The following is a 24,851-nucleotide window of genomic DNA, read 5'->3' as shown; positions in this document are numbered from 1 at the left end:
GGGGTCTCGTATTCATGGACCAATTTGACTATCTAGATAGAATGCAAGCATATCTAGATTCTGATGCTTATGAGCTAGTAAGTCTTAATGAGCTTAATAGTGCATACAGAAATATTAATAATATACTCAATGACTTGTTTCTTGAAGGAGGTATTGATTTGGACACTCTCCAATATTTAACAATGCCAGCACCCATCATACCGACACTGTTTGGGTCCCCTAAATTGCACAAAGATATTTACAGCCCTCCATTTAGACCCATAGTTGATGGGAGAGGTTCTGTGACATATGCGTGTGCAAAATATGTTGACCATAAATTGAAACCTTTTGCTAAGTCTGAACCACAAATATGCCATGACTCATTCTAAACAGTATCAACAACTTAGAGTTTAATGATAAATTTGTCTTTCTAACAGTTGATATCAAAGATCACTACACTGTTATTCCCCACTTATTGACTATTGAATGGGTTACAGAATTTTTACATTTAAAAGGCATGGAAGACAATGATATCAACATTATTGAAACTCTGTTGGAAATAGTTTTAGCAAACAATTTTTTGTGGTTTAATGGGTCACTTTTTCTACAAAAGAGTGGAATTACCATGTGGTCACCATGTGGCAGTAGCTTTGCCAACTGTCTCATGGCATTTTGGGAGAGGACTTTCTTGTTTAAGGACCTATTCTATAAGGAACATGTTGTCTGGTACACAAGGTACCAAGATGACATGTGTTTCATTTGGAAAGGTGATGCACACCTAATTGAGACATTTATTACCAACATCAAATATTTTACTTCCTTCTTGGACTTTACATTTCAAGTAGGCATGGCAGATATTAACTTTTTGGATGTGCACATATAGCCTTAACCAAAGGTATAGAACCACTGTTTACCGTAAGCCCACTTATTCAAATGCCTTTTTACACTTTACAAGTAGTCACCCGTATCATCAGAAAAAGGCAATAGTTAAAGGGCAAGCGGTTAGGGCAGCTAGAATGGTCTCTGGGTATGATGACTTCACAGCTGAATGCACCCTTTTAAAATCTATGTTCCTTAAAAGGGGCTATCCATAAGGGTTCCTTAGTACTATTTTCGAAGAGGTCGATAGGAAAAGGCTATTGGGCCATTTCCGTCCAGTTGTTTGTAGGGGTTATGAGCATGAACATTTAATGTTGGATGTAACTACCCATCAATAGTAGATAATTCAACCCCCAATATAGGCAATATATTTATTATGGCATATTCTTTGGACTCTCAAAACATCAGGGATATCCTTACTAAAAATTGGTCCTTTATTATGGAAGACAATAATCTCACTAAATTAGGGCAAGTACCCCTAATGACTTTTCAAAGAGGACCCAATTTAAAGTGCCTTGTTGAGAGGAAAAAATCTAATAAGCGAGGAATGGGCATGATTAGATGTGGTAGATGTCCACAATGTAAATATATTAATATAACAAATAAAGTTAGAATTAGGGGCAAAACATACCACATAGAAGGAAAGTTTAATTGCCAGTCTCAGGGGGTTGTCTATGGAGCACTATGTGAATGCTGCGAAGCTTACTATATTGGGAAAACCAAGAGAAAAGATAAGCAAAGAATATACAAACATCTTTATAGCATTAGTAAGAACACTACTAATGCTTTAGCGAGGCATGTTATAGATCATCCCAATCATAGGTTCGAGTTTGTTGTTTTATAACAAGTTGAGCGCAACATTAGAGGTGGACCTTGGGAGCTGAAACTAGAGGAGTGCGAATTAAAATGGCAAGTCCGCACATCAGCACACATTCCACCAGGCCTCAATGATTGTATATCCATCAAATGTCTTCTTAAACCTAAAGCTCTTGGTAGATAGCAATATTCGAGAAGTTATATTATTACCCCTTGTTGTGGTCCTTGGGAATATTAACTTATATATGAAGTATTTACACATATAATTTAGTTGTATTTTTATATAAAAATACGTTTTCAATATTTAGAATTTGATTGGTTTTGGTTATTTGTCTAGCATGAATTTGGGTTTGTTTTTTACTGGGCATAATAGATTTATTAGGTAAATACATATTTTATATTTATTTATATACATGTAAAAATTTGGTTTACAAAGTTTTTATGTTTATTATGCAAGTTGGTTTATGTTTTACCTAATCAATTATCCATTTCTTCGTTGACTGAGAAGTTTAGAAGTACTATTACTTCTAATTCTATTTCTAGTTTTTAATTTAAAGTAGTTATTTTTATTGCATATCTATTATGATTTACCTTTGTCAATTATGTATTTAATTAATTAATTATACAATTTAGCATTATTTAAGGCGTTGTATGTGGAGATATGAAGTTTGTCTGAAGAAGTTGGTGTATTACTATTGACGAAAGTGCTTACAGTATTGGGATTAAACAGTGTTTTTTGTGTCCTCGCTGCTTCCTCCTTTTTGTATTTATTGATCAGGGGCGGCTCGTGGCATCAGACTGCCGGACTGCAGCTCCCTCAGCTCAAAAAAGAAAATGCAATAATAAATGAAAAGAAAGGTACCTTTTTATTTTTTAGTTTAAAAACAAATTTGTAGGTCTCTCCGAGTCCACGACTCAGAAGTACGCGCATGCGCACTGTAACCGCCTCGGGTTGCGGTGGTTTTAAAGAGAGTTTTTTTTTGTTTTCATTGCAGCCCAGGGGAGTAATTAAGGCATCATTGTGATGCCCAGAAGTCTATGCGATTCCAAACCGCATAGAACTGGAAGGGGCACGGACTGCGACGTCCGCATGCACGTCATGACGTGCTTGCTGGGCTAAATGCTGCTGATTAGTTGTCGCTCTCTTCCCGGGCTTTATGTGCTGGGAAAAGAGTGAGAATCAATCAGTCAGTTGTGGATTGTTTCATGACTGTCAAACGGGATTAGGAGTGTTACTTTCATTTTGAAGAACAGTTGACACCAAGTTGTATACTTTCAGGTAGTGTGTGTGTTTATGTGACAGATGAACTTCAAGTTTGTGCAGAGTTTTTATTTATGAAGCAGGAAGCAGCAGAGTTTACTGTTACTTTCATTTTGAAGCAGAAAGCAAAGCTGAGACCAAGTTGTTTACTTTCAGGCAGAAAGCACAGTTGAGAACAAGTTGTTTACTTTTAGGTAGAGTGTGTGTGTGTTTATGTAATGGTCGAACTACAAGTGAGTGCAGAGTTTTTGTTTATGAGGCAAGCTGAAGCAACAGAGTTGAGTTTACCATTACTTTCATTTTGGAGCAGAAAGCACAGCTGAGAACAAGGTGTGTGTAAAGCACAGTTGGGACCAAATTGTGTACTTTTCATTTTAAAGTTCAGGTACTGTGTGTGTGTGTGTGTGCAGAAAGCAGAGCTTATACACAAGTTGTTTATGTAACGAGCAGCGGACATACTTCAAATGTGTATGCAGAGTTTTTCTTTATGAGGCAACTGGGACCAAGGCAAGCTGCCACAGCAGAGTTTGCCATTACTGTCAGTTAGCTGCCAAAGCAGAGTTTACTTTCATTTTGAAGTTGAAGCAGAAAGCTCAGTTGAGACAAGGTGTGTGTGTGTGTGTGTGTGTGTGTGTGTGTGTGTGTGTGTGTGTGTGTGTGTGTGTGTGTGTGTGTGTGTGTGTAAAACACCCCATGTAAATATAACTGGTGGCTAGAGACAAGCTCAAACCCTGTACCTTGCATGAAGATAGCAACAGCCTGAATTCCCTACCCATCGCCACTTGTGAAAAATTTTCAGGTTTTTGCAACATTTCTGTTCTGTACTCTTCCTCATAAAATCTGTGTTTTTTTTCTGGAATGATAGATGGGAATTTCAGACTTCATATTCTTCAGAAGGCACATGTAACACAAAACCTTTTATTCCAGCAATTTTCTAAGTTTAGAAGATCAATATTTGAAATGTGCCCCTATTTTTGGGGCTGTATTACCCCATTATTCATTTTGTCCAGGTTTTTGTGCTAAGAGGTTGAGAGCTATGGTGAGAACTGAATAGGTTTGGGGGCTGTATTTGCCCATTATTCACTTTGTCCGGGTGTTTTGTGCTAAGAGTTTGAGAGCTGTGGTGAGAACTGAATTCATTAAATGATAGCCATTTAAGTTTCAGTCTTCCCATCTCTGCAGAAACAGTTAATTTGGCATTGCGGTATGTAGCACTGACTGGGTCTGTGATTCAAGACTTGGCAGTGAAATGCATGGTGATAACATGGCATTTTATTCTAGCAACTTTCCAAGATTATACAAGCAATGATTAAAATGTGTCCCTGGTTTTTGGGCTTTTGCCCCCCCCCCCGCAATAAATTTTGGATTTTCCAGATTTCTTGTGCTACAAAATTGAGATATACAGTTGAGTGTCAAGTGGATTTTACAAGGAGCTGAGAGCGTCAGGGGAAAAGACGTTTAGTGCTGCGTATGCGGAGTCTGCTTGCTTTGTTAATAGTGCAACAGGTAATGTACTTGCTTTTGATGCAGAAGTCTGTGGGTTCTACTCAAACAGTATGTAGATGCATTGCTGATACTGTTCTGTGTTATACTTTTAAAGGGGGTGGATGCTGCAGTCCTGAGAATGTCCTCTTTGGCGGAGATACCTAGTAACTATGAACCTGTTATCAGTTTACCTTCCAGTCCATATTACAATATTACTAGCTTATCATTTTTAGTGTAACATAGGCAATGTATTCATCAAGGGCAACAGGCCATTTATTTGTAGATGAAACAATGAAATATAAAGTTGTTTGCTAGCAGCAACCTTGTCATTAGTTGCAGATCTCTTTAATGTGGAATTATTTAGATGACTGGTGGATTGTAGAAGTTTGAGTAGACTTTTTAATGGAAATGTTCTGAATTGGGCAGTTTTGTCATCATTGGTGCATGCATTTTGTTTCATTGTTTACTGGAAAAATGTTCAAAACAATAAATTTAAAATGCCCTCTAACAATTGTGTTGTATTATACAATATAATTTAATACAATCAGGAAGGTGTACTTTTCATGTGCAAGGGGCCTATGATTTGAAAACCACCCAAAGTTAATCTGTATCTGCCACTGGCCAGATGTATTTTCTTTGAATGTGGGTTTCAATGCAGTTTTAATGAATATGAGTTTCAAGGGCAGAGAAGTTTTAATGCTACATCTATTTTCATTGTGAAACTGCATTTCTTTGTTTAGCAAATGTCTATTGGTGTTTGTGCTATAAAATATAAAATAAAACTTTTAAATGAAATCCAAATCATCGTAGAAGTAAAGCAATATGCACATTCCAGTGTTTATGGTAAATGGGGCAAAATAGCCAAGTAATGGGACATTGGAATGGCTGCAGGGAAGAGGCCCCATTCAACCTTAATTTTGTGATGGGTGAAGGGTGGCAAACTCAGAGACAGCCCCAGCTGAACTAGACCTCTCAACTGTCCAGATTTTCACAGAATAAATAGATTTTTTGCTTATTTTTGGTTTGTTCCTCATAAAATTTGTGGTTTTCTTGAAAATCATTTAAGAATGAAGTCGCTAAATAATGAGACATTTGAGTTGCAGACTTCATACCCTTCAGACAAATGATTGCTAAAGCAAGGCCTGTTATTATATCAACTAAGTTTATGCAAGAGCAATTTTTAATACTGTTTGTATGTTCCCCCAATATGTTTGGCCTTGTCCAGATTTTCTGTGTTAAGAGTTTGAGAGGTATGTGCAAATAAATCGCTTTATAGAACTGGGTACATCCAAACCTCTCAACTGTCCCCAATGTTGGCTCAAAGTGTTCCTCTCCCCCTAATAATCCCTCCACAAAATGGCAAATTTGGAAGAAATCTTGGAGTGTTTACAATTAATAAGTAATTGTAAGGATCAGAGTTATAGATTACTTTTAATTTCAGAAATGTATGTAGATTCTTATTTGTCAGCTGTTCAAGTTAACAGTACTAATATTAAAACAAGAGTCCCTTCTTTGGCAGGTTCCCAGCTGTATTGTGTGGTTATTTTATATTTTTTCATCACATTTTTGGTTCGATTTTCATAAAATTTTGTTTTTCTGGCAAATTAGTGACAAATTATTAAAGATTGAAGTTAGAAAATAATGACAGACATTTGAGTTTCAGATTTCATACCCTTTAGAGAAATCATACTAATGCAAGACCTACTATTCTATTATCTTTCTAAGTTTATTAGAGCAATATTTAAAATTGTCCTTATTTTTGGGCCTTTGTCCCACTTCTATTTATGGCTTTGTACAGATTTCTTGTGCTGAGGTTGATGTGTCAGGGCCATCACTGTCAGCCAGAGACATTTCAAATTGTGACATACTTGTTGTATCCCACTCCTCCATGTAGTGACTCTGGATGTGTCCAAGCAAGGCAAGGAACAGTTATGCAGTGTAAGTCATCCCCAATCCAAGGTAGGCACAAGTACTACAGTGGCTTTTCATCTGTCCTTTATTTTCAGAATGTTATGGATTTCTGTCTTATTTTTATACTGTTGATTTATGCTTCTTCTTATTCAGAAAATGCATGTTGTTGCAGTACCTGTTGTTGTGTGTTTAAATAGCAATGCTTTAATGACCATCATTTAAGCTTGTCTGAGATTGTAAGATGTAAGTGAGTTTAAATAAACATACTGTTAAAGAATTACCAACACTGAAAGCCTTTTTGTTGTTGCCATGCAGAGAATATTTACATAACTAGATAGCGTATAAGCCTTAGGTATTGAAATGCATATGACAATATTTGTAATAAAGGACAGGATTATAGTATTTTCAGAACCTCATTACATTTGTTGGAGACTTGTAGTCATCTTTTACAGGCTTTACCCGTAAACTAAACAGAATGTCAATCTATCATGTGTGGTCCATAACCTGTGCAGTAATCCTTTAAGCAATTTATCCTGAGCTTGTTTCTTATTTGCTGTTCATTTTGTACTTTGATCATGTTTACCCCGTGAAACAAGTAGATAGTTGTTGTTAATCAGCAGGTCTTTTTTGGATAAGAAACATTTTTATAAGTTGGGGTATCACAGAGATTGTTACTTTCAGCATGTTACTTGGTACTTTTATAGAGCTGAATATAAATTATAATTAGAACTGCAGTGGAAGGATAAGTGGTTTGAGTTGAGTGCTGCTTATTTTTTTATACTTGATTTTGACTGGCATTCCAGTAATATATTTAAAAGGTAATTTATTTTTTCATGCCTCACAACCTTTTTGTTTCCATCTAGATATTGAGTAAGCTGTCATGTAGCAAATGCATTGAAATATTTTTTTCTTCTACACTTCAGATTGTCTTGATTAGACTCTCATAATGACGGTTTGGTACCCAGGGCAGCGTATTGCCCGTTTGTGCATTTTTTTAGCATAGTTCCACAACTTTTTTGCAGGCCACACCTCTTCTCATTGACTACACCCATTCAGCTGTCTCCTGCAGCCCCCCTTTGATTTGAAGTCACCAGCCGCCACTGTTATTGATATCATGGCAGGATCAGACTTTCTACTTAATGAGTTGCCTTCTTCCTTTTGACCCATCTTATACTTTATATATATTAAGGTCCACCCCTCTAGTCATATTTTTATCCATCAGCTCTGTCCTGACTGTATTTACAGCCCCTTCCTATGTGTCAACACTCTTACCTCCTCCTCCATGTTGGTGTTTATAAGTTCAACCCCATTCTTCCAATGTCTCAGAAGAAAAATTGTACTTTTCAAACAACTGATTTTCAATAAGTTGTGCCAGCTGTTTCACCCTTTGATGAAAATGAAAGAAAAAAAATGAAAAAAAATGATGAAATGTAGTATATATATATATATATATATATATATATATATATATATATATCTAGGTCTACTGAATTAAATCAAAAGACCCAAACATTGCTATTCAAAACATAAACCACAAAATGCTAAAAACGTCAACAAGCTACTAAGAATGTGCCAAGCAATGACCTCAGTGCATGCAAATCTGAAAGTTAAAAATAGATTAAAAAAAAAAAACCCCTATGTGAGGGGATGCCCCGTACCCACGTCTAATTATATATGTGGAGCCTGCATGTCCTCCCCGTGGTCGAGGGGCCTCTGAAAGACATGTGTGAATGGGCGTGCCTTCGCTGAAGGTGGCAACTCAGCACCATAAAAATCTACTGCCAATCATTAGCGGACCGGAGTTCCGCTGTGGTGACCCCTAACTGGGAAAAGCAGAAAAGACAAACAAACAACATATAGTTGTCTCCACCTTTATGTTTTAGTTTCGTCTTAATTAAATCCCTAGATCAAGAAGCGTAGCTTAGAGTCCTTACATAGGCAATGAATATACTTGTAAACTTTTAGTGACATACTTTTCAGGTCTCTGATATGCTTTTTAGCTACATCTATTCTTTGCTGGAGAGAGTAATGTCTAGAAAAAGCTGGTATAAAGCAATGTTAGCAGAAATTAGGGGCCAGATTCCAAAAGAGTTGCTTTCAGTTTAAGTGGTCACTTACACTAACATTAAGTGTTTTGGAATTGGGCCCTGGAACTTCCTTAAACTATTATGAGGGAAATAGGTTTATTCAGCTTTCCTGCAGCCAGCTTGCTAAGACCATACAATGGATTATTTGCTTTTTTTGACTTTTCATGAAAAAAGAGAGCAGATTACACACTGTTCTCCAGTGTGTGGTCAGAAAAGTTAGGAAGTGAATTTAATGTCTTTATTGGAGAGTTCAGCTGTTAGCCCTCTGAAGCTCTCAGAAGCTGAAGGCTTTCATTGGACTGTAGCATGTAGAGGTCCTAAAAGAGATACACTGTAGTAGGTATAGAAGCAACTGATAATTGGCAATATCCTTGCAAAAACTGAACTTAAGAGTTTGTTATAGTCAGAATATGCAGTTGGACACACACACACACACACACACACACACACGTGGTGTGTGTATATGTATAGATATATACATGCACACACACACACACACACACACACACACACACACATGTACACACACGCACGCGCACACACACACACACATGCACACACATTGCATCAGTTTAGGCAGACATTTCTGAGTACCATCACTTGTACATTTTGATGCAAAATGACTGTTAACTTTGTGTAATGCATCTTTAAAAGTAATGTATTATTAATTAATTTGGAGATGTCATTAGTCAAAAATGTATATAAGTGAAGCATTTTTAAAATGATTTTGTCTGATGAAATTTACCTATGAGAAGTAAGCGAAAGCGCTAACAAAATAATTTGTGATTGGGTCTTCATTTTCCATATTTGTGTTTATACTTGCTGCATTATTTAGATCTTCAAAGTTATAAGCATTTCCTCTCATCTCTGTGGGTTACTGTATTATTTACATCTATTACTGCTTACATTTGTATAAAGGTTACTAGCAGCATGCAGTCTCAGTTTTAGCAATGTAATTAAGAAACATGATTGTTTAGTTGCATATGGAAAAATATGACCCATAATTGCTAACCTTTTTACATGCTGGCTTACACTGGTTTCATCTGTGCCTGCAGCAACATTTTTCAGTTTTGCTGCTCTACTTAAATGCGTTCTTCTATCTATCACTATTTATCCTTTGTTGCCAGTACAGTCTGCCAGGGACTCAGCATTACCAACCCCTGCAAAGCAAATCCTAAACTCTAGCCTACCATCAGGAATTTGGAGTATTTCAGCACATTCCTGCTATGGTCATGGCTTAGTGTATGCTCAACAGCTTTGTCTATATGCATACCTCTCACCCTTTGAGCATTAAAAATCATAGCACTAGCTTTTAAAAAGTGCAGGGTCAGAAAGAGGAGCACTTTCTTACTTTTTAATGTAGATGTTTTTTATATACTAGACCCTATATAGTTTATATAGTCTATATAGACTTTATCAGGAGCATTGTAAATCTAGAAAGATGAAGGCTAAATCTGTGGGCCAAACTCACACTAGTGCAGAGGTATAGCTACGTGTGCAAATGTGACCATTATCTACCAGTTAAGTACACGATGAATACAAACTAGCTTCAACACACAGGAACATACCCTGTTGTTTCTCCTCTGTTTGGATCCTCCCCTGCTGGTCCCTCCCTAATATTTCACATCCTCACAGAAGCCGCTGGTCTAATTTTTATAGACAGCATATCATTTCATTCTGTAGCTGTCATGTTCTAAATTGATATAGAGTCCTTGTGTGGTGGAAACTTTGCTTTCTGTATCTACTACAAAGAAGCACATTTGCTGCAGCTGCTTGTTGCTTTTCTCTGCACTAATTGCCATCTTCTACTCCTGCCTACTGTGTCACATGGCTAGTTGTATATCTTCACCATGTAGTAATTGTTCATCTTCATCGGATATGGCACGAGTATTTTTGGGGTAGTGCTTTCCATCCTCTCCATGGCCTGTCTGTGTTCACAGCAATTAATGCTTTATTTTATCATTTCTCAAATTAAGCAAATGATATATTGTATCATGCCTAACCTTGGTGTTGCAGATTTCATAGCCATTGCCCTCCCTCCTTATTTTATATTTTCAACCATGTTGTGTACTTGAATATAATTGCACTGTACATGTGTGTAGGGGGGGGCATGTCTGTATATGGAAATCCCCAACATACACAGACACACACACACCCACACACCCACACACAGGGAGAGGGCCCAGTTAATGACCTTCTCTTTATTTTTTTATATTTTCAGTTAGCCCTCTTTTATTTTACTGATTTTAATCTGACTCTGTCTCCTACTATGTTGCAGTTTGTTAGTCATTTGGTTTAGTTGTGCATATTGCATAATTTAGCTCCTATGTGCTAAGTGCTGTTGACAAAAGATCTTGGAAGATGATGTACTTCTCTGTATTTTGCAACCTAACATTGCTGTTACCAAACATGAGCTCTGTGTTTTGACTTCTAGACTGTCTTGTCACTAACTTGTTCAGTCAGTTGCCTGAGGGTAACGATAGGTTCATAGGTTGGTACTAGACTATTGGCCCTAGGGCCTATACAAGCCTAGCCATAACAATTCCTTGGCTATTTCTTCCCATACTATTTACTTCCCTGGACCCCTGTCTAGCAGGGCGACTGACGTGATCCCTGGGATGAATTTTCTTTCTGCCATCCAATCGTCAAGGTTCCTTTTGAAGAGGGCCAAAGAGGCACTCTGCTTGACATGTATGGGTAGTCTATTCCAGAGTCTGAGGAGTCTCTGGGTCAGGAACCTATCCCTCCAGAATGTTTTGTTTATTGTGATGACAAGGTTTAGATCCCTGGAGCGTGTGGCTCTGAAGGATTGGGATTTCTTTAAGTGGAGCATGTCCAACAGCTCTGGGTTTGACATGACCTTGTATGTTAAGCAGAGATCACCTCTGAGTAGATGATATGCGACAGAGTATAGCTAGAGTTTAAGGCAGTCAGCATAGGGCATCTGCTTTAGGCCTGTGATTCTTTTAGTGAGGTATTTCTGCAGCCTTTCCAGTTGTTGCAGATGTCTTGAGAGGTACATACCAAACGGGGCATTGTATTCTATAATGGTTTTAATGACGGATGAGTACAGTGGGGCAATGGCCTTTTTTTTCTGGATGAAAAGCCCTTAGTGATGAGGTGTGCCACATAGAAGTATTTCCTGACTGTTGTGGCGATGTGGTTATCGAAGGTGAGACCACGGTCCACCTGTGTCCCTAAGTCTCTTATCACACTTTTGGTGTTTAGTGTACTGCCACCTATGTGGTAATTCATGGGTACATGTTTTTTTCTCAAAGGGGATAACTATACATTTCTTGGCATTGAACTTGAGCCCATGGCTCTGGCACCAAGCATCTGTTTCTTTAAGGCCCTTTTGTAGAGTATCCACATCATCTGGGGATTCAGTAATGGCTCCCAGTTTACAGTCATCTGCGGACTTTGTTAACCAGAGTTCCCTTAGTGTTGGCCTGTACTTCAGAGAAGTAGATGCCAAGCAAGAGCGGTCCCAGGACTGAACCCCTAGGTACTACACTTGTCACATAACTGCAGCTGGATTTGGATGTACCTAATCCCTTTCTCCTTGTAAATATAATAATTCTGCCTAAACAAGTAATGCCTTAAGTTTTTTCTTTTTTTCTTTATACATTTTTTTAGTTTCATGATACGCTTATATAACATTTTCCCACAGTTCACTCTCACTTCCTTTCTTACATCATCCTGCCACTGAAAACACTTTTTATACTACTTTTAAATTCAATCCATCACTCAGACCAATGTTTATAGAAGTCCTTCATGGTTACATGATTCTTCCATAACTAATACTTCTCACTCTTCAATTTCATCCCATAAATTGTCATTGATTACTTTTCCTATTTTAATATTCTCCCTTTCTTCTATCACCTCCATCCATATTACTAAAATAGTTTGAAAAAAAACAAAACAAAAAAAAAAAAACTGTCAAAATGGTATCACCATCTGCTATTCCCCAGCCTTCTGATAATACAAATCAGATTGAAATGCCCCTCTTCTACAAGTCCATTAATTTCTGTTCCACACAGCTACTTACCACATTTTATCAATTCCATACATTGTTTTACATCTCCCTCCCCCTTTCTTTTTACATCTACCCCTTAAATCAAAATGAAAGACCCCTACAATTATTTTCATAGTATCCATCACAGTCTAATATCTGATGAAACCGACTTTTTCTTTGCTAGCTATATATGCATACAATTCTATAAACATGTGCTTTCCAACTCACATCCACAACAGTTAAGCTTCCCATCCCTACCATCCCATGTAGTTCAGTTTTTTTTTCCATTTAAAAACAGCACAGTCACCAAAGTCCATATTATATTTCTACCCGACAATTTTTCTCTTTGTAATCCTTGTAGACTTGTCAGGAATCTTGCATCCTCTAACAAAGTAACACCCACATAACATTTAGCACACCACTCCAGCATCCCTATCTTTCTATAAGTGTTAATATTGTTAATTTTTACTGAAAGTATCCAAACTATCATTTTTCCTTTTTTTCGTTTTAAAAGTTTTTTGACGATTTGCGACTGATGTTGTTAGTTTTACTGCTATAAATATATTGGAAGGCTAGCCACTTTGAATATATCGGATAGATTACAGTTTCCTTTAGTCTAATCATAATTGATTAAAACGAGTCTTCAGTTTTGTGTTTTACCATGGAAGCTATTGCTCTAGGTTTATTAAGGTTTTTTTTCGCTAGGGTAGTGCATTGCCTGTGTGAGTGGTTTGGCTCTTCAGTTTTTTGGCTGTGTTCGTTGTGTTGGGGAGTCTGGTTCTCTACGATTGGCAATCCTCCAAGGAACCGAATGACTGGTCATCTGCACTGGTTAGCGATTAGTGGTTGGTGGTTTCTATTTAAGAGACCAGTGGTGAGCTTCCTTTGGAAGACTTAATTTGCATATGTCATGAAGATTGAATACGCTATTGTTGCTGTCTATTTTGAGAAGACATTCTTTCCTTGTGAATAACCTCGTACTTTGCATCTTATAGGTAATGGATGCTGTTAGCCTTATTGTTCTATATTGGAAGGCTAGTTACTTGGAATATATATCTTCTTCTTTCGGCTGCTCCTGTTAGGGGTTGCCACAGCAGATCAAATGTTTCCATTTCTTCCTGTCCTCTGCATCTTGCTCTGTCACACCAACCACCTGCATGTCCTCTCTCACCACATCCATAAACCTTATCTTAGGCCTTCCTCTTTTCCTGTTACCTGGCAGCTTCATCCTTAGCATATTTTTCCCAATATACTTTGCATCCCTCCTCAGCACATGTCCAAACCAATGTAATCTTGCCTCTCTGGCTTGGTTTCCAAACCTTCCAACCTAGGCTGACCCTCTAATATACTTATTCCTAATCCTGTCCATCCTCATCACACCCAGTGCAAATCTTAACATCTTCAGCTCTGCCACATCAAGCTCTGATGTCTGCCTTTTTGTCAATGCCACGGTCTCCAACCCATATAACAGAGCTGATCTTATTACCCTCTTGTAGACCTTCCCTTTCACTCTTACTGGTACTCGTCTGTCATAAATCACTCCTGACACTTTTCTCCACCCACTCCATCCTGCCTGTACTCTCGTCTTCACCTCTCTTCCACACTCACCATTACTCTGAACTGTTGATCCCAAGTACTTAAACTCATCCACCTTCGCCACTTCTGCTCCCTGCATCGTCACCATTCCTCTATCCTCCCTCTCATTCACACACATATATTCTGTCTTAGTCCTGTGACCTTCATTCCTCTTCTCTCTAGAGCATATCTTCACCTCTCCAGGGTCTCCTCCACCTGTTCCCTACTCTCGCTACAGATCACAGTGTCATCTGCAAACATCATAGTCCACAGGGACTCCTGTCTGATCTCATCTGTCAACCCGTCCATCACCATTGCAAATAAGAAAGGGCTCAGAGCTGATCCTTGATGTAATCCCACGTCCACCTTAAACGCATCTGTCACTTCCACCGCAGACCTCACCTCTGTCACACTACCCTCGTACATATCCCTGTACCACTCTTACATACTTCTCTGACACTCCCGACTTCCACATACAATACCACAACTCCTCTCTAGGCACCCTGTCATATGCTTTCTCTAAATCCACAAAGACACAATGTAACTCCTGACCTTCTCTGTACTTCTCCATCAACACTCTCAGAGCAAACATCGCATCTGTAGTGCTCTTTCCTGGCATGAAACTATACTGCTGATTATGAATCATCACCTTCCTTCTTAGCCTAGCTTCCACTACTCTTTCCCATAACTTCATGCTGTGACTGATCAGCTTAATCCCTCTGTAGTTACCACAGCTCTGCAAATCACCCTTATTCTTAAAAATCGGTATCAAAACACTTTCTCCATTCCTTAGGCATCCTCTCACTTTCCAAGATTTCATTAAACTTGGAATATATATATGTTAGTTTATAGTTTTCTCTAGATTAACCGTCACCACTGATTACAACAAATTTTTTCAACTTTATGCCTTACTGTGGAAGCCATTGATCTATGTTTTTAGGGTTTTGATTTTACTAAGACTGTATATAACTTATTTGAATGTTTTAGTTTTGTAATTTTTTTTTAACTATGTTCTTTGTATTAGGGAGCCAGGCTTTCAATAATTAACAATCATTATCCAAGGGACCGAGTGATCGGTCATTTGCACTGGTTATAAACTTATGATTGGTAGTCTTGATTTGAAAGACCAATAACAAGTCTCCCTTGGAAGATCTAATTTGCATATGGCATGGCAATTGAATGCATTATTGTTGCTGTCTTAACTCCACCTTATACGAGCCATTGGTACATTGTTTTAATGTAATTTATGATTGGATAATCTAGTAATGAATGCCTAGGCTAGTAAGAAATGCTTTTTATTGGTTAGATTGTTTTAGAAATGAATGTGATTGGATGTATTTTATTTTTAAGTGATTTCAGATGAATGCATATTTACAATCTGATGAAGGCGAATACAGCCAAAAGCACTCATCATTCTTTTTGTGGTTTCATAGATTAAAGGTAGTTTTTAACTTAAGTGTTCGCCTCGCTAAGTTTTTACTTTTAACAGCAGTCAAGCCGTGGTGCCTTGTTGAAGATTTTGCCTTGTTTTATGATTTTTTTGTTCCTCGGCAGCTTTAGCAGTGCTAACAGAGTTTTTTTTATTTGTTTGACTGTTTCTCCGTATCACTGCACATGGCTGAGAATTCAAATTTAATGAAGGACAAAATGAAAGGCTTCAACCTTGTAAACTTTTTAAGTGACTCATTTAATCCTCTTTTGCAACTGAATCTGAATAACACTAGATTGGAAACACCTATTAATAACACTGATAATTCAAAAGAAATTGACTTTTTTGACATCTCCTGAGAAGTGGAAAACTCAGCCTACAGACTGAAAAGGTTGCAATGGCAGCACTTTCACCTTGAAGCCTGTATTTTTCACAAAGTTATACCACTTGGAATGAGGGTGAAATGCCTACCCACTTATGGTAATACGTATCCAGATCTGCTTGCCCAATGGCAAGCGATTAATTTGGAGACCAGCTATAAATATATGAATTTATTGATGGAATATTTCAAGCCGGAAGAAGATAGGATAGCTACCAGTATCAAGCAAAAACAGAAGGAACTGGAAAAATTGCACCTGGAAGACTCTTTTTTGCAGAAACTGGAAATGTAACAATTCAATTTGAATATATATGATAATAAGCTCAAGGAACAAAAAGCTAAGAAGTTAGCTCGAGATTTCCAGGACTTCAAGAAAGGCCATTTTTGAATGGCCAAGGGAAGTATCAAGATTTGCTGGAAGAGATAAACTTCCACAAAGGAATAGTTCTTATTGTGACTCAGACAAGATTACTATCCAAGGAAGAGCTACTAAAGACAACTCAACTCCTGATATATTGGAGGGGGCTAGAGATCATTCCATCAGCCCATCATCGGAAGCTGAGATGTGTGAAGCTGGACAGAGTCATGTCCCTCAGATGCAAGTCAGCCAAAATCATGAGCCTAACAATCAATTCCCTACCAGTCATGAGACCCAAGGAGGGAGTAGTCCATGCGGCCTTTAATCTCCCTTTACCAGTTTTTGTCAAGCAGCAGTTTCATTGGAATTCCAGAGCACAGAGTCAAGAAAGGAAATGCAAGAAGCTGACCTAGTTTTCAACCTGTCTCGAATAACCCTACCTCCTGAATATACATCAATACTCTCAAGAGGTTGGAGTTTTATACCTGCCTTAATTTCTAATCTCAATGAATTTGTAACAGATCTTACCATCCAACACTTGAAATGTTTTCTGCTTATGTGAATCAGAGATGACAGTTTTGGTCTCTACATCAGATATTTTCCACCATGTCTTACTTAATCTACCCCTACAGCTTATCTGAACTTTCGCATAAAGATCCTTTATCACTTCTGCCTTGCTTTAAGACCTTTTCTCACCCCTTTATCTTAGCCTGTGCATTTTATGAAGGATATGATAACTTCATTGCTATAAGTACATGATTTCATTTCTACTACCCACTTCATAATACTTATGACGTTATTTAGGTCCTGGCTGGATGTATTTTAGAGTATTAAAAAATACATTTATCAACCATTTAAAATTCACTTCCAGAATTAAATTTGTCTTGTCTTTATATTCAACTTATGTAAAGTTCTAACAACCTGTTGGTGACTTACATCATTCATTATGTAGCTATCACGGTAAGTAAGTTTAGTCTAAACTCTGACTGCTTAAGTAGCTGAGATATCATTCTTTCTGTCTCTCCCGTCGTAAAACAGTATGTGTAAAGTGAAAAACAAAAGGAAATATGTATTATTGTATCTACATTGTGAAATTATATACCTTGCCAAATGTGTCCTGGTCCCCACATATCCTAATTCACAGGATTATAGGACCTTTGATATGGACCCTGAAAGCCTATCAACATTCCTGTAGTCTTCTGGCAGAAGATCCCATATGTTTGATGCCATAAAGGAGAAGGTACATTTACCTCAGAGAATTTTCTGCACCTCAAGTGGTACAGATATGGAGAAAGCTCCTTGAAGAAACCAAAATAAGGCAGACCTCGGCTAAGTTTACGGTATCACCAGATATCCATATGCATGATAATGAGTGCAGAGTTTAAGGTTGCTGGGTATATATAATCCTTCAGAATGTTGATGCTGTAAATGAGATACAATGTGAGAAGGGTATGTAGCCCCAACAGCAATGCATATATACAGAGTCCTTTGAGGGTGTTCATGTTATAAATACAATAGAATGAGAGAAGATAGGTAAACTCACCAGGAGTAGATAACAGACTGTAGTGTTTCGCCTGCACACTAAGTTTGCTGGCAAGGGGTTGGGGGGGTTATCAAAAATGTCATTTTAAGGTACAAAGTTAAAAAGTCCAAGCTTCTTTTACATGTAACCAGCCCGCTCTCTTAAATATAATACAGCGACCTTCTCATCTTGAAGCTAAAGCATAAAGTTCAGACCTCATTCAGGAACAGCTGCAGATATTGCAGGATTTGCCGGAAGGTTACTATTAGCCAATAGAAGTCTTCATTCTCATTCTTATCCTTATTATATATGCAACTGCAAATGCATCTTAATAAACACTGGCTTTGTTCCTGCACCAACCCTGATTAACTTTCCTTCTTCCTCCCTCTCTTTTCTTCTTACATGATTCTTTCTTTCTCTTCTCCCGATATCCTGATAGCTCTCCCTCTTCATAACATCTATGTAGATATATGCTATCACATATACACTGTATGACATTACCAATACCACAGAGTCCTCAGATAAAGTGAATATTTTATTAACAGCACTACAACAGCTACCCCTGACATCTCAACATTTCTTCTTTGTTGAGATCAACAGCCTTACTGATAATTTTAAATGTTGGGACTTGCTAGAGTGAGCCCTGAAATGCAAAGACTGAATGACCGAAAGATTGGACTTACATGTATTAAGTCCAAGATGCCATTTCTTAGAGTATTTCTTTGATTGTAAAGTATGTCAATCTCAGAGTTGGTATATAAGCCTGGGAGGCAAGCCTCAAACATGGATGTGTGTGCAGAGGATGAGGAGAAGAGCAATTTTTGAGATTCTCTTTTCTCCAGGTTTATGGTCTTTTTCCTTCGGCTTGTCAGCACTCAGCATTTCCAGTATCAACATTTCAGTAGGGAGCCCACTATACAAGCAGACTTTTTTAAACAATATATAATTAATGAAACACAGATGGTCATAATCAATTTAAAAATAAATTAAAACATCAATGTATCACAGATCAAGTATTTGACATCAGTCTCTGCAATTAAAACATGACAGGCATGTGTACCATTCAAAACAAGCAATGTTCTTTATTGCCCCCTGAATCTTCGGTGGCCTTGGGGAAAATATTGGTATACAATTCAGACTAATTTCTTGTGCTTATGAAAAGTATGAAAGTGAATCATCATTTTTTATTATAATAAATATTTCATAAACGTTCCTGATTTCTTTTATTTAACAGCTGTCTTACTTTTGCCAACATACAAGTAGAAACAGTAAGAAAAACCAAGCCAAACTAAAGTTTACACTGTGTGATACCTTAAACCTCCTGTAATAGAGGCCTATGAGATATATACAAATGACGCCTTATGGAATTCAAGTGTTTCTGCTACATGGCTTCTGAATATCAATGACTTTTTTATTTTTTAAGTATTTATGGTTACATTCAGTCCAATAAAGCCAAAACTCATTAGTTTTGGACATGCATGCTTTGGCCTTTTTATTTACTTTGTCAGTACAGCATAAGTAAATAGTATGGTTATACTTCAGCAACACAGGGTCTTTAAATGCAGCTGGTGCCCATATCATTAAGGTGCCTGCAAAATATCCCAACTAACATCCAAATGAAAGTTAAAAAAGTCACACAGACAAACCATTTTTTAAAAACTGCAAGAAAACCCCACAACAAGGTAGTCTTCATTGTGTGACTCCCTAAATCTCTTGAAATGGAGGCCCATGGAATATATACAAATGACCCCTTAAGACATCAAGTATTTAAGCTACATGGCTTTAGGCACCTTAATGATTATGAGCATCAGAAGGGTTTAAAGACTCTGTGTTTCTGAAGTATAGCTAAAATATCCACTTATTCTATGCTGTGCTAATGAGGACAACAAAAAGACTAAACATGCATGTCCACAGCTACCTGGATCTGGCTTTATTGGCCTGAATGTAATCATAAAGAATTAAAAAGGAAAAAAGCCATGGACATTCAGAAGCCATGATCATTCAGATGACATGCAGCTGAAACATTTGATGTCCAGGAGGTTTAATGTATCGCATAGTGAAAACTCTAGCTTGGCTGCCTTTTCTTGCAGTTTTTTTTCTGAATGGATTGCCTGTGTGCCCTTTTTACACTTTGGTTTGGTTTTCAGTATACAAGAAGTGCAATAAACTACATCTGGTGTGATACATTGAGCCTTGAAAATCTGACCCTTAATTGTCTAAACAATACTCTTACTTACCCTTCTACACACAGCACTTTTTTTTTACATGGGAAATATAAAAGCATAAAGGGACCCCCCCTCCCAAAAAAATAAAAAATAAAGCATATAAATAATGTGATACACAGTTTGTAGGTCACTGGTGAAGTGTCAAGAAATTATTTTAGTTTTCCCAGCACCTAGAATTTCTCATCCTGACTTGTGATGAATTGTTATTTTCAAATATTTTAAAACAAAATAACGTTACAGTACTCCGACATGCAGTAACAAATGCTATAATACAGCTTTTGACTGTGTTACAGATCATATCCTGCCTGAAGCTAACCAAAGTGTAAAAAGTCTGTAAGTTACTTATGGCGAATGAATATTTTACAGCAACAATTCCTTAGTGAAGAACTTGCAGTCAGTGTGTGGTAACACAGTTACTGAGATACATTTCTAGTTAACAGAAGTATTCCTTAAGTGATTTATGTCTGTTTTGCATCAATTCTTTGAAAACGTTTCTGACAAACTAGTACCCACAGTTATCTGAAGGATTTCCCCTCCAAGTAATGTTAAGATGCACTGTAGAATTTTTAGACAGAAGCGTGGACTCTGAAATGCTACTGTATGAATACAATAATTCTCAAGCAGTAGTTCTGTGAGAGTTGATTGTGCTAGTCACACGGCTTTACAGCTGAGCAAATGGGAGTGTCCTCTGACTCCAACACACTGACATCATTCAATATCATTGGTGGAAGCAATTGCTAAAAGTGCCTTGAACAGACTTTGCTTCTATGTAGTTTTACAGAGCAGCTGATCTGTCATCTAATTTGGTTAGCATTGGTATCGGGACACTGAAGGAGACAGAAGAACCCTGAATCACTTCAGCAAAGATGCATTCATGGAAAACCCTTAGTCTTCTTTTAGCAGTAACGCTCTTCTCTATTTATGAAGGGAAAGGTAAAGTAACAGTTTTGTCAATCTTTGTATAACAAAGTAGCTATTTAAGAGTATCAAATACACACACCTCTTTAAACCTACAGTTTCCCAGCTGTGGAACAATCAGGTAATATGTGGAACAGGTACTAAAAACTTTAATTAGAGATCTCATGGTATGAGTAAAACGTTTTGGTTTATGCTTACAGGATTTGTAGCTGAAACAATATGGTTCTGCTATACTTAATTAACATATTTGCTTAGAAAGCTTAACACTGAGTGCATAACAAACTTTTTCAATGAAGGAAAGAAAAGGCTTAAAAGCAGAATGATGGAGTTTTCTCAAAACAAGGCACAAAGTTTAATCATATAAATACAGAAATTATTTCTTGTGAAATAGTATCATGTAAGTAACCCTAGTTTAAAAAGCTCATCTTACACTAACTATAAGCACAGGGCATGAATTGTTTAAACTAAGAAATGCACAGAATACATTGTAGCCCTGCAACAGTAACACTATTTTCAGTTATTGTGCTGCAGGCTTTAGTTTTGTTTTGCAATTAAAAGATATGGTAAAAGTTTCTTTATTACTATTGTTAGTATCGTATTTGTCAAGTCTTTGGCACTGGTGTCCATAATATGCAAATGAATAGTAATCATTAATAAATAAATAAAAATAATTAATAAGCAAAGAATTCATAGGTTCATAGGTTCATACTAGGCTATCTGCCCTAGGGCATTTATAAGCCTAGCCAGAGTGTGTTTGGCTTTTGCCACCCATTTTAAATTTATTTTGCTATGCCCTTTTTTGAGGTTAGTATACTGTGCCTCTGTCTAACAGTGACACAGAAGGGATACCCGGGGTAAACCTACTATCTCCCATCCACTCATCAAGATTCCACTTGAACAGAGTCAATGAGAGACTCTACCTAACCTGAACTGGGATTTTATTCCAGAGTGAAGGGAGCCTCTGGGTTATGAATCTGTCCCTCCAGCATGTCCTATTTATTTCAGTGCTGTGGTTCAAGTCTCTCGAGCGCGTAGCTTGATGGGATTTGGATTTTCTGAGGTGCAGCATGTCCATTAATTCTGGGTTGGACATGGCTTTATACGTCAGGCACAGATTGCCTCTGAGCAGGCGGTATGCCACTGAGTAGAGCTGGAGTTTCTTTAACCAGGCAGCATATGGCATCTGTTTGAGCCCTTTGATCCTCTTGGCGAGGTACTTTTGGGGTCTTTCCAGTTGCTGCAGGTGTCTGGTAAGGTACATTCCAAAAGGGGCATTGTACTCAATTATGGGCATGATGAGGGATGAGTAAAGTGGCACGATGACCTCCCCTGATCTAGATGTGAATCCCTTCATGATTAGTTGGGCTATATAAAATGTTTTTCTAACCACTTTGGCCACGTGGTTGTCAAATGAGAGAGATTGCTATCAACTTGGGTCCCCAGGTCCCTAATTACTTCTTCCATACTTAATGGATTACCACATATGTGGTAATTTGTGGGCACTTTGTTTTTGCCAAAGGGGATGACTATACACTTTTTGGCGTTTAGCTTGAGGCCATGGCTCTGGCACCAGTTGTCTGTTTCTATGAGGCCCTTTTGTAGGATGCTTGTGTCGGCTGGAGAGTTGATTATGGCACCCAGTTTGCAGTCATCTGCGAACTTGGTCAGCCACAGTCCTTCTGTGTTAATCTGTACCTCCGAGAAATATATACCGAACAAGAGAGGTCCCAGGACTGAGCCTTGTGGGTTGCCACTTGTAACAGCAATTCTAACCATGTGGGTTCTGTCCTTGAGCCAGTTTGCAACCCATCTAGTGACATAGGGGTTTATATTTAAGTTGGTGAGCTTATCTATAATAACCGAGTGGGGTATTGTATCGAAGGCTTTTGCAAGGTCCAGGTAGGCTGTGTGGACCACCTTCCCCTTGTCAATGGACTTGGTGACTGTTTCAAAGAAATCAATCAGGTTTAAGAGGCAGGATCTACCCTTAACAAAGCCGAACTGGGTAGGATCCAGTGTCTGTAGGTCCCCAATATCTTTATTTATGAGGTCCATGATGATCTTTTCCATAGCTTTGCAGACCAAGCTAGTCAGGCTTATGGGGCGATAGTTTCCAGGATCCATTGAGGCACCACCTTTGTGGAGAGGGACCACTGTTGCTGTACGCCACTCTTTGGGTACATATCCTGTAGTAAGGCTGAGATTGAACAGTAGTTTTATGTTTGGGTTTAATTCTTCTTGGAGTTCATGTAGGACACAGCCCGGGACACCGTCTGGTCCCATTGATGCTGTGTTTTTTGCTTTGGAGAGGGTGGCTCTTACCTGAGCATCTGAGATGTCAGGGGGGCAGCACTCTGCTGGGATAGATATTTGCCCTTTTGGTGGGGGGGGGGAGTTTGCGCTGAACCTGTCAGCTAGGATGTTGGCAATTTCTGTGGGTTTGGTGTATTTTTTGTCATTTTGGACTAATTCTGAGCATATCTGGGAATTCCCACCCAGGTTCCTAAAATAACTAAAGAAAGCCTTGTGATTATCCTTAGTGTCCTGTGCAATTTTTCTCTCGAAGTTGGCCTTAGACGATTTTATGAGTGCGTGTAGTTTTTTGCTAATACTGATCAGAGATGCCTTCCCTTTTTGGGATTTTACTCTATCATTTAGTGGCTTCCTCCTTCTATTGTACAGTTTGTTTATGGCTGGGGTCCACCAGACAGGACGCCTAACTTTGGAGGATTGGGTCTTGGTTTTATTTGGGATTACATGATGCATGCATTCCTGAAGGTGTTCATAGAATGTGTTTATAAAGGATTCTGCAGTCTGGGCCATATTTTCCACAGGCCCAGGGGCTTTGAAGGATTCCACCTCGGTTTTGAGGAGTGTGAAATTTGCTTTAGAGAAGTTTTTCACTGTGGTTTTTTGGGCAGGGGCTGGGGTCGGGATGTGAATATCTAGTGAGATTAGTTTATGGTCTGATCTTACCAGTGAGGGATACACTTCTGGTCTGGAGCATACAGTCCCCATGTTGGTGATGATCAGGTCCAGTATGTTTTTCCCTCTTGTGGGAGTGGCAACAAGTTGTTCCATAGCATTTGAGTTTATAAATTCTAGGAACCTTTGGGCTAGGGTGTTGGAGCTAGAGTAATGCTCCCAGTCTATGTTTGGATAGTTGAAGTCGCCCAATATAATGGTGTTTGGAGAGATCTTCATATTTTCCAGTGTTCTAAGGAAGGCTGAGTGGGGTTCCTGGGTTTGGAAGGGTGGTCTGTAGCAGGCTATAAACTGGAAGGCCATTTTACCCACTGTTAGTTGCACATGGATAGTCTCTTGATGCTTTGTGCTGTGCCACCAACCTGGAGGTGTGGGTATCTTTGATGAATATCGATACTCCCCCTCCTTTTGTGGTTTGGTCCAAGTTTTGGGGCCAGAAAGCATGGCATGAGGTATAACCTGGTAGTGCTGGGGTGCTCTCAGGAGCCTTGAACCAGGTTTCTGTTACTGCACAGATATCAATGTTCTTCATGCTAAGGAGAGTTTCGAGTGCGTGCATCTTGAGGTTTAGACTTCTGGCGTTGAGTAGAATTACTCTTAGTTTCTTATCCCGTGTGATACCTATGGAGGTGGGTTTGTCTTTTGAGCCTTGCCTAAAAAAGGTACTATGGGGGTGGCAAGAGCCTTTGCCAATATCCAAAAGCCCAGGGGTGACAGGTGCAAGCCGTCCCTAGCGAAGCATCGTGGCTTGTCGAGCATGTCATCCCAGGCAGACAGGCATTGGATCCCATTTGAATGACACCAATACTTAAGCCAATTGTTGAAATTGATCATCTTGTCTTCATATAGTGGCATCATTCTTGGTGAGGGTAAGATGCTACTCAAGGTCAGGGTCATACTGGCCTGGGCTACATACTCAGAGAGCTCCCCTATGTCTCTTTTCATGTAATCCAGGGAAGTACGTCTCAGGACATTCACACCAGCATGGACAATGACTGAGCCATATTTGTACTTGCCTTGGAGTGAC

The 24,851-nt window shown here is 38.4% G+C and overlaps 1 protein-coding gene across 1 annotated transcript in view; it reads left to right on the top strand.

The window, feature by feature from the left end:
* Nucleotides 1-20,676: 20,676 nt before the first annotated feature.
* LOC122810350 (carboxylesterase 5A-like) overlaps nt 20,677-24,851 on the top strand; it is a 292,554-nt gene continuing 288,379 nt past the window's right edge. The window contains exon 1 of the mRNA XM_044081931.1: nt 20,677-20,854. Coding sequence (XP_043937866.1) covers nt 20,788-20,854 — 67 coding nt within the window. The 5' untranslated portion in view covers nt 20,677-20,787. The remainder of the gene's footprint in view (nt 20,855-24,851) is intronic.

This window comes from Protopterus annectens, chromosome 8.part1, assembly GCF_019279795.1.
Source record: "Protopterus annectens isolate FY-2018-M chromosome 8.part1, PAN1.0, whole genome shotgun sequence".
Classification (NCBI taxonomy): Eukaryota; Metazoa; Chordata; order Ceratodontiformes; family Protopteridae; genus Protopterus; species Protopterus annectens.
This window is presented reverse-complemented; position numbering and strand designations above follow the sequence as displayed.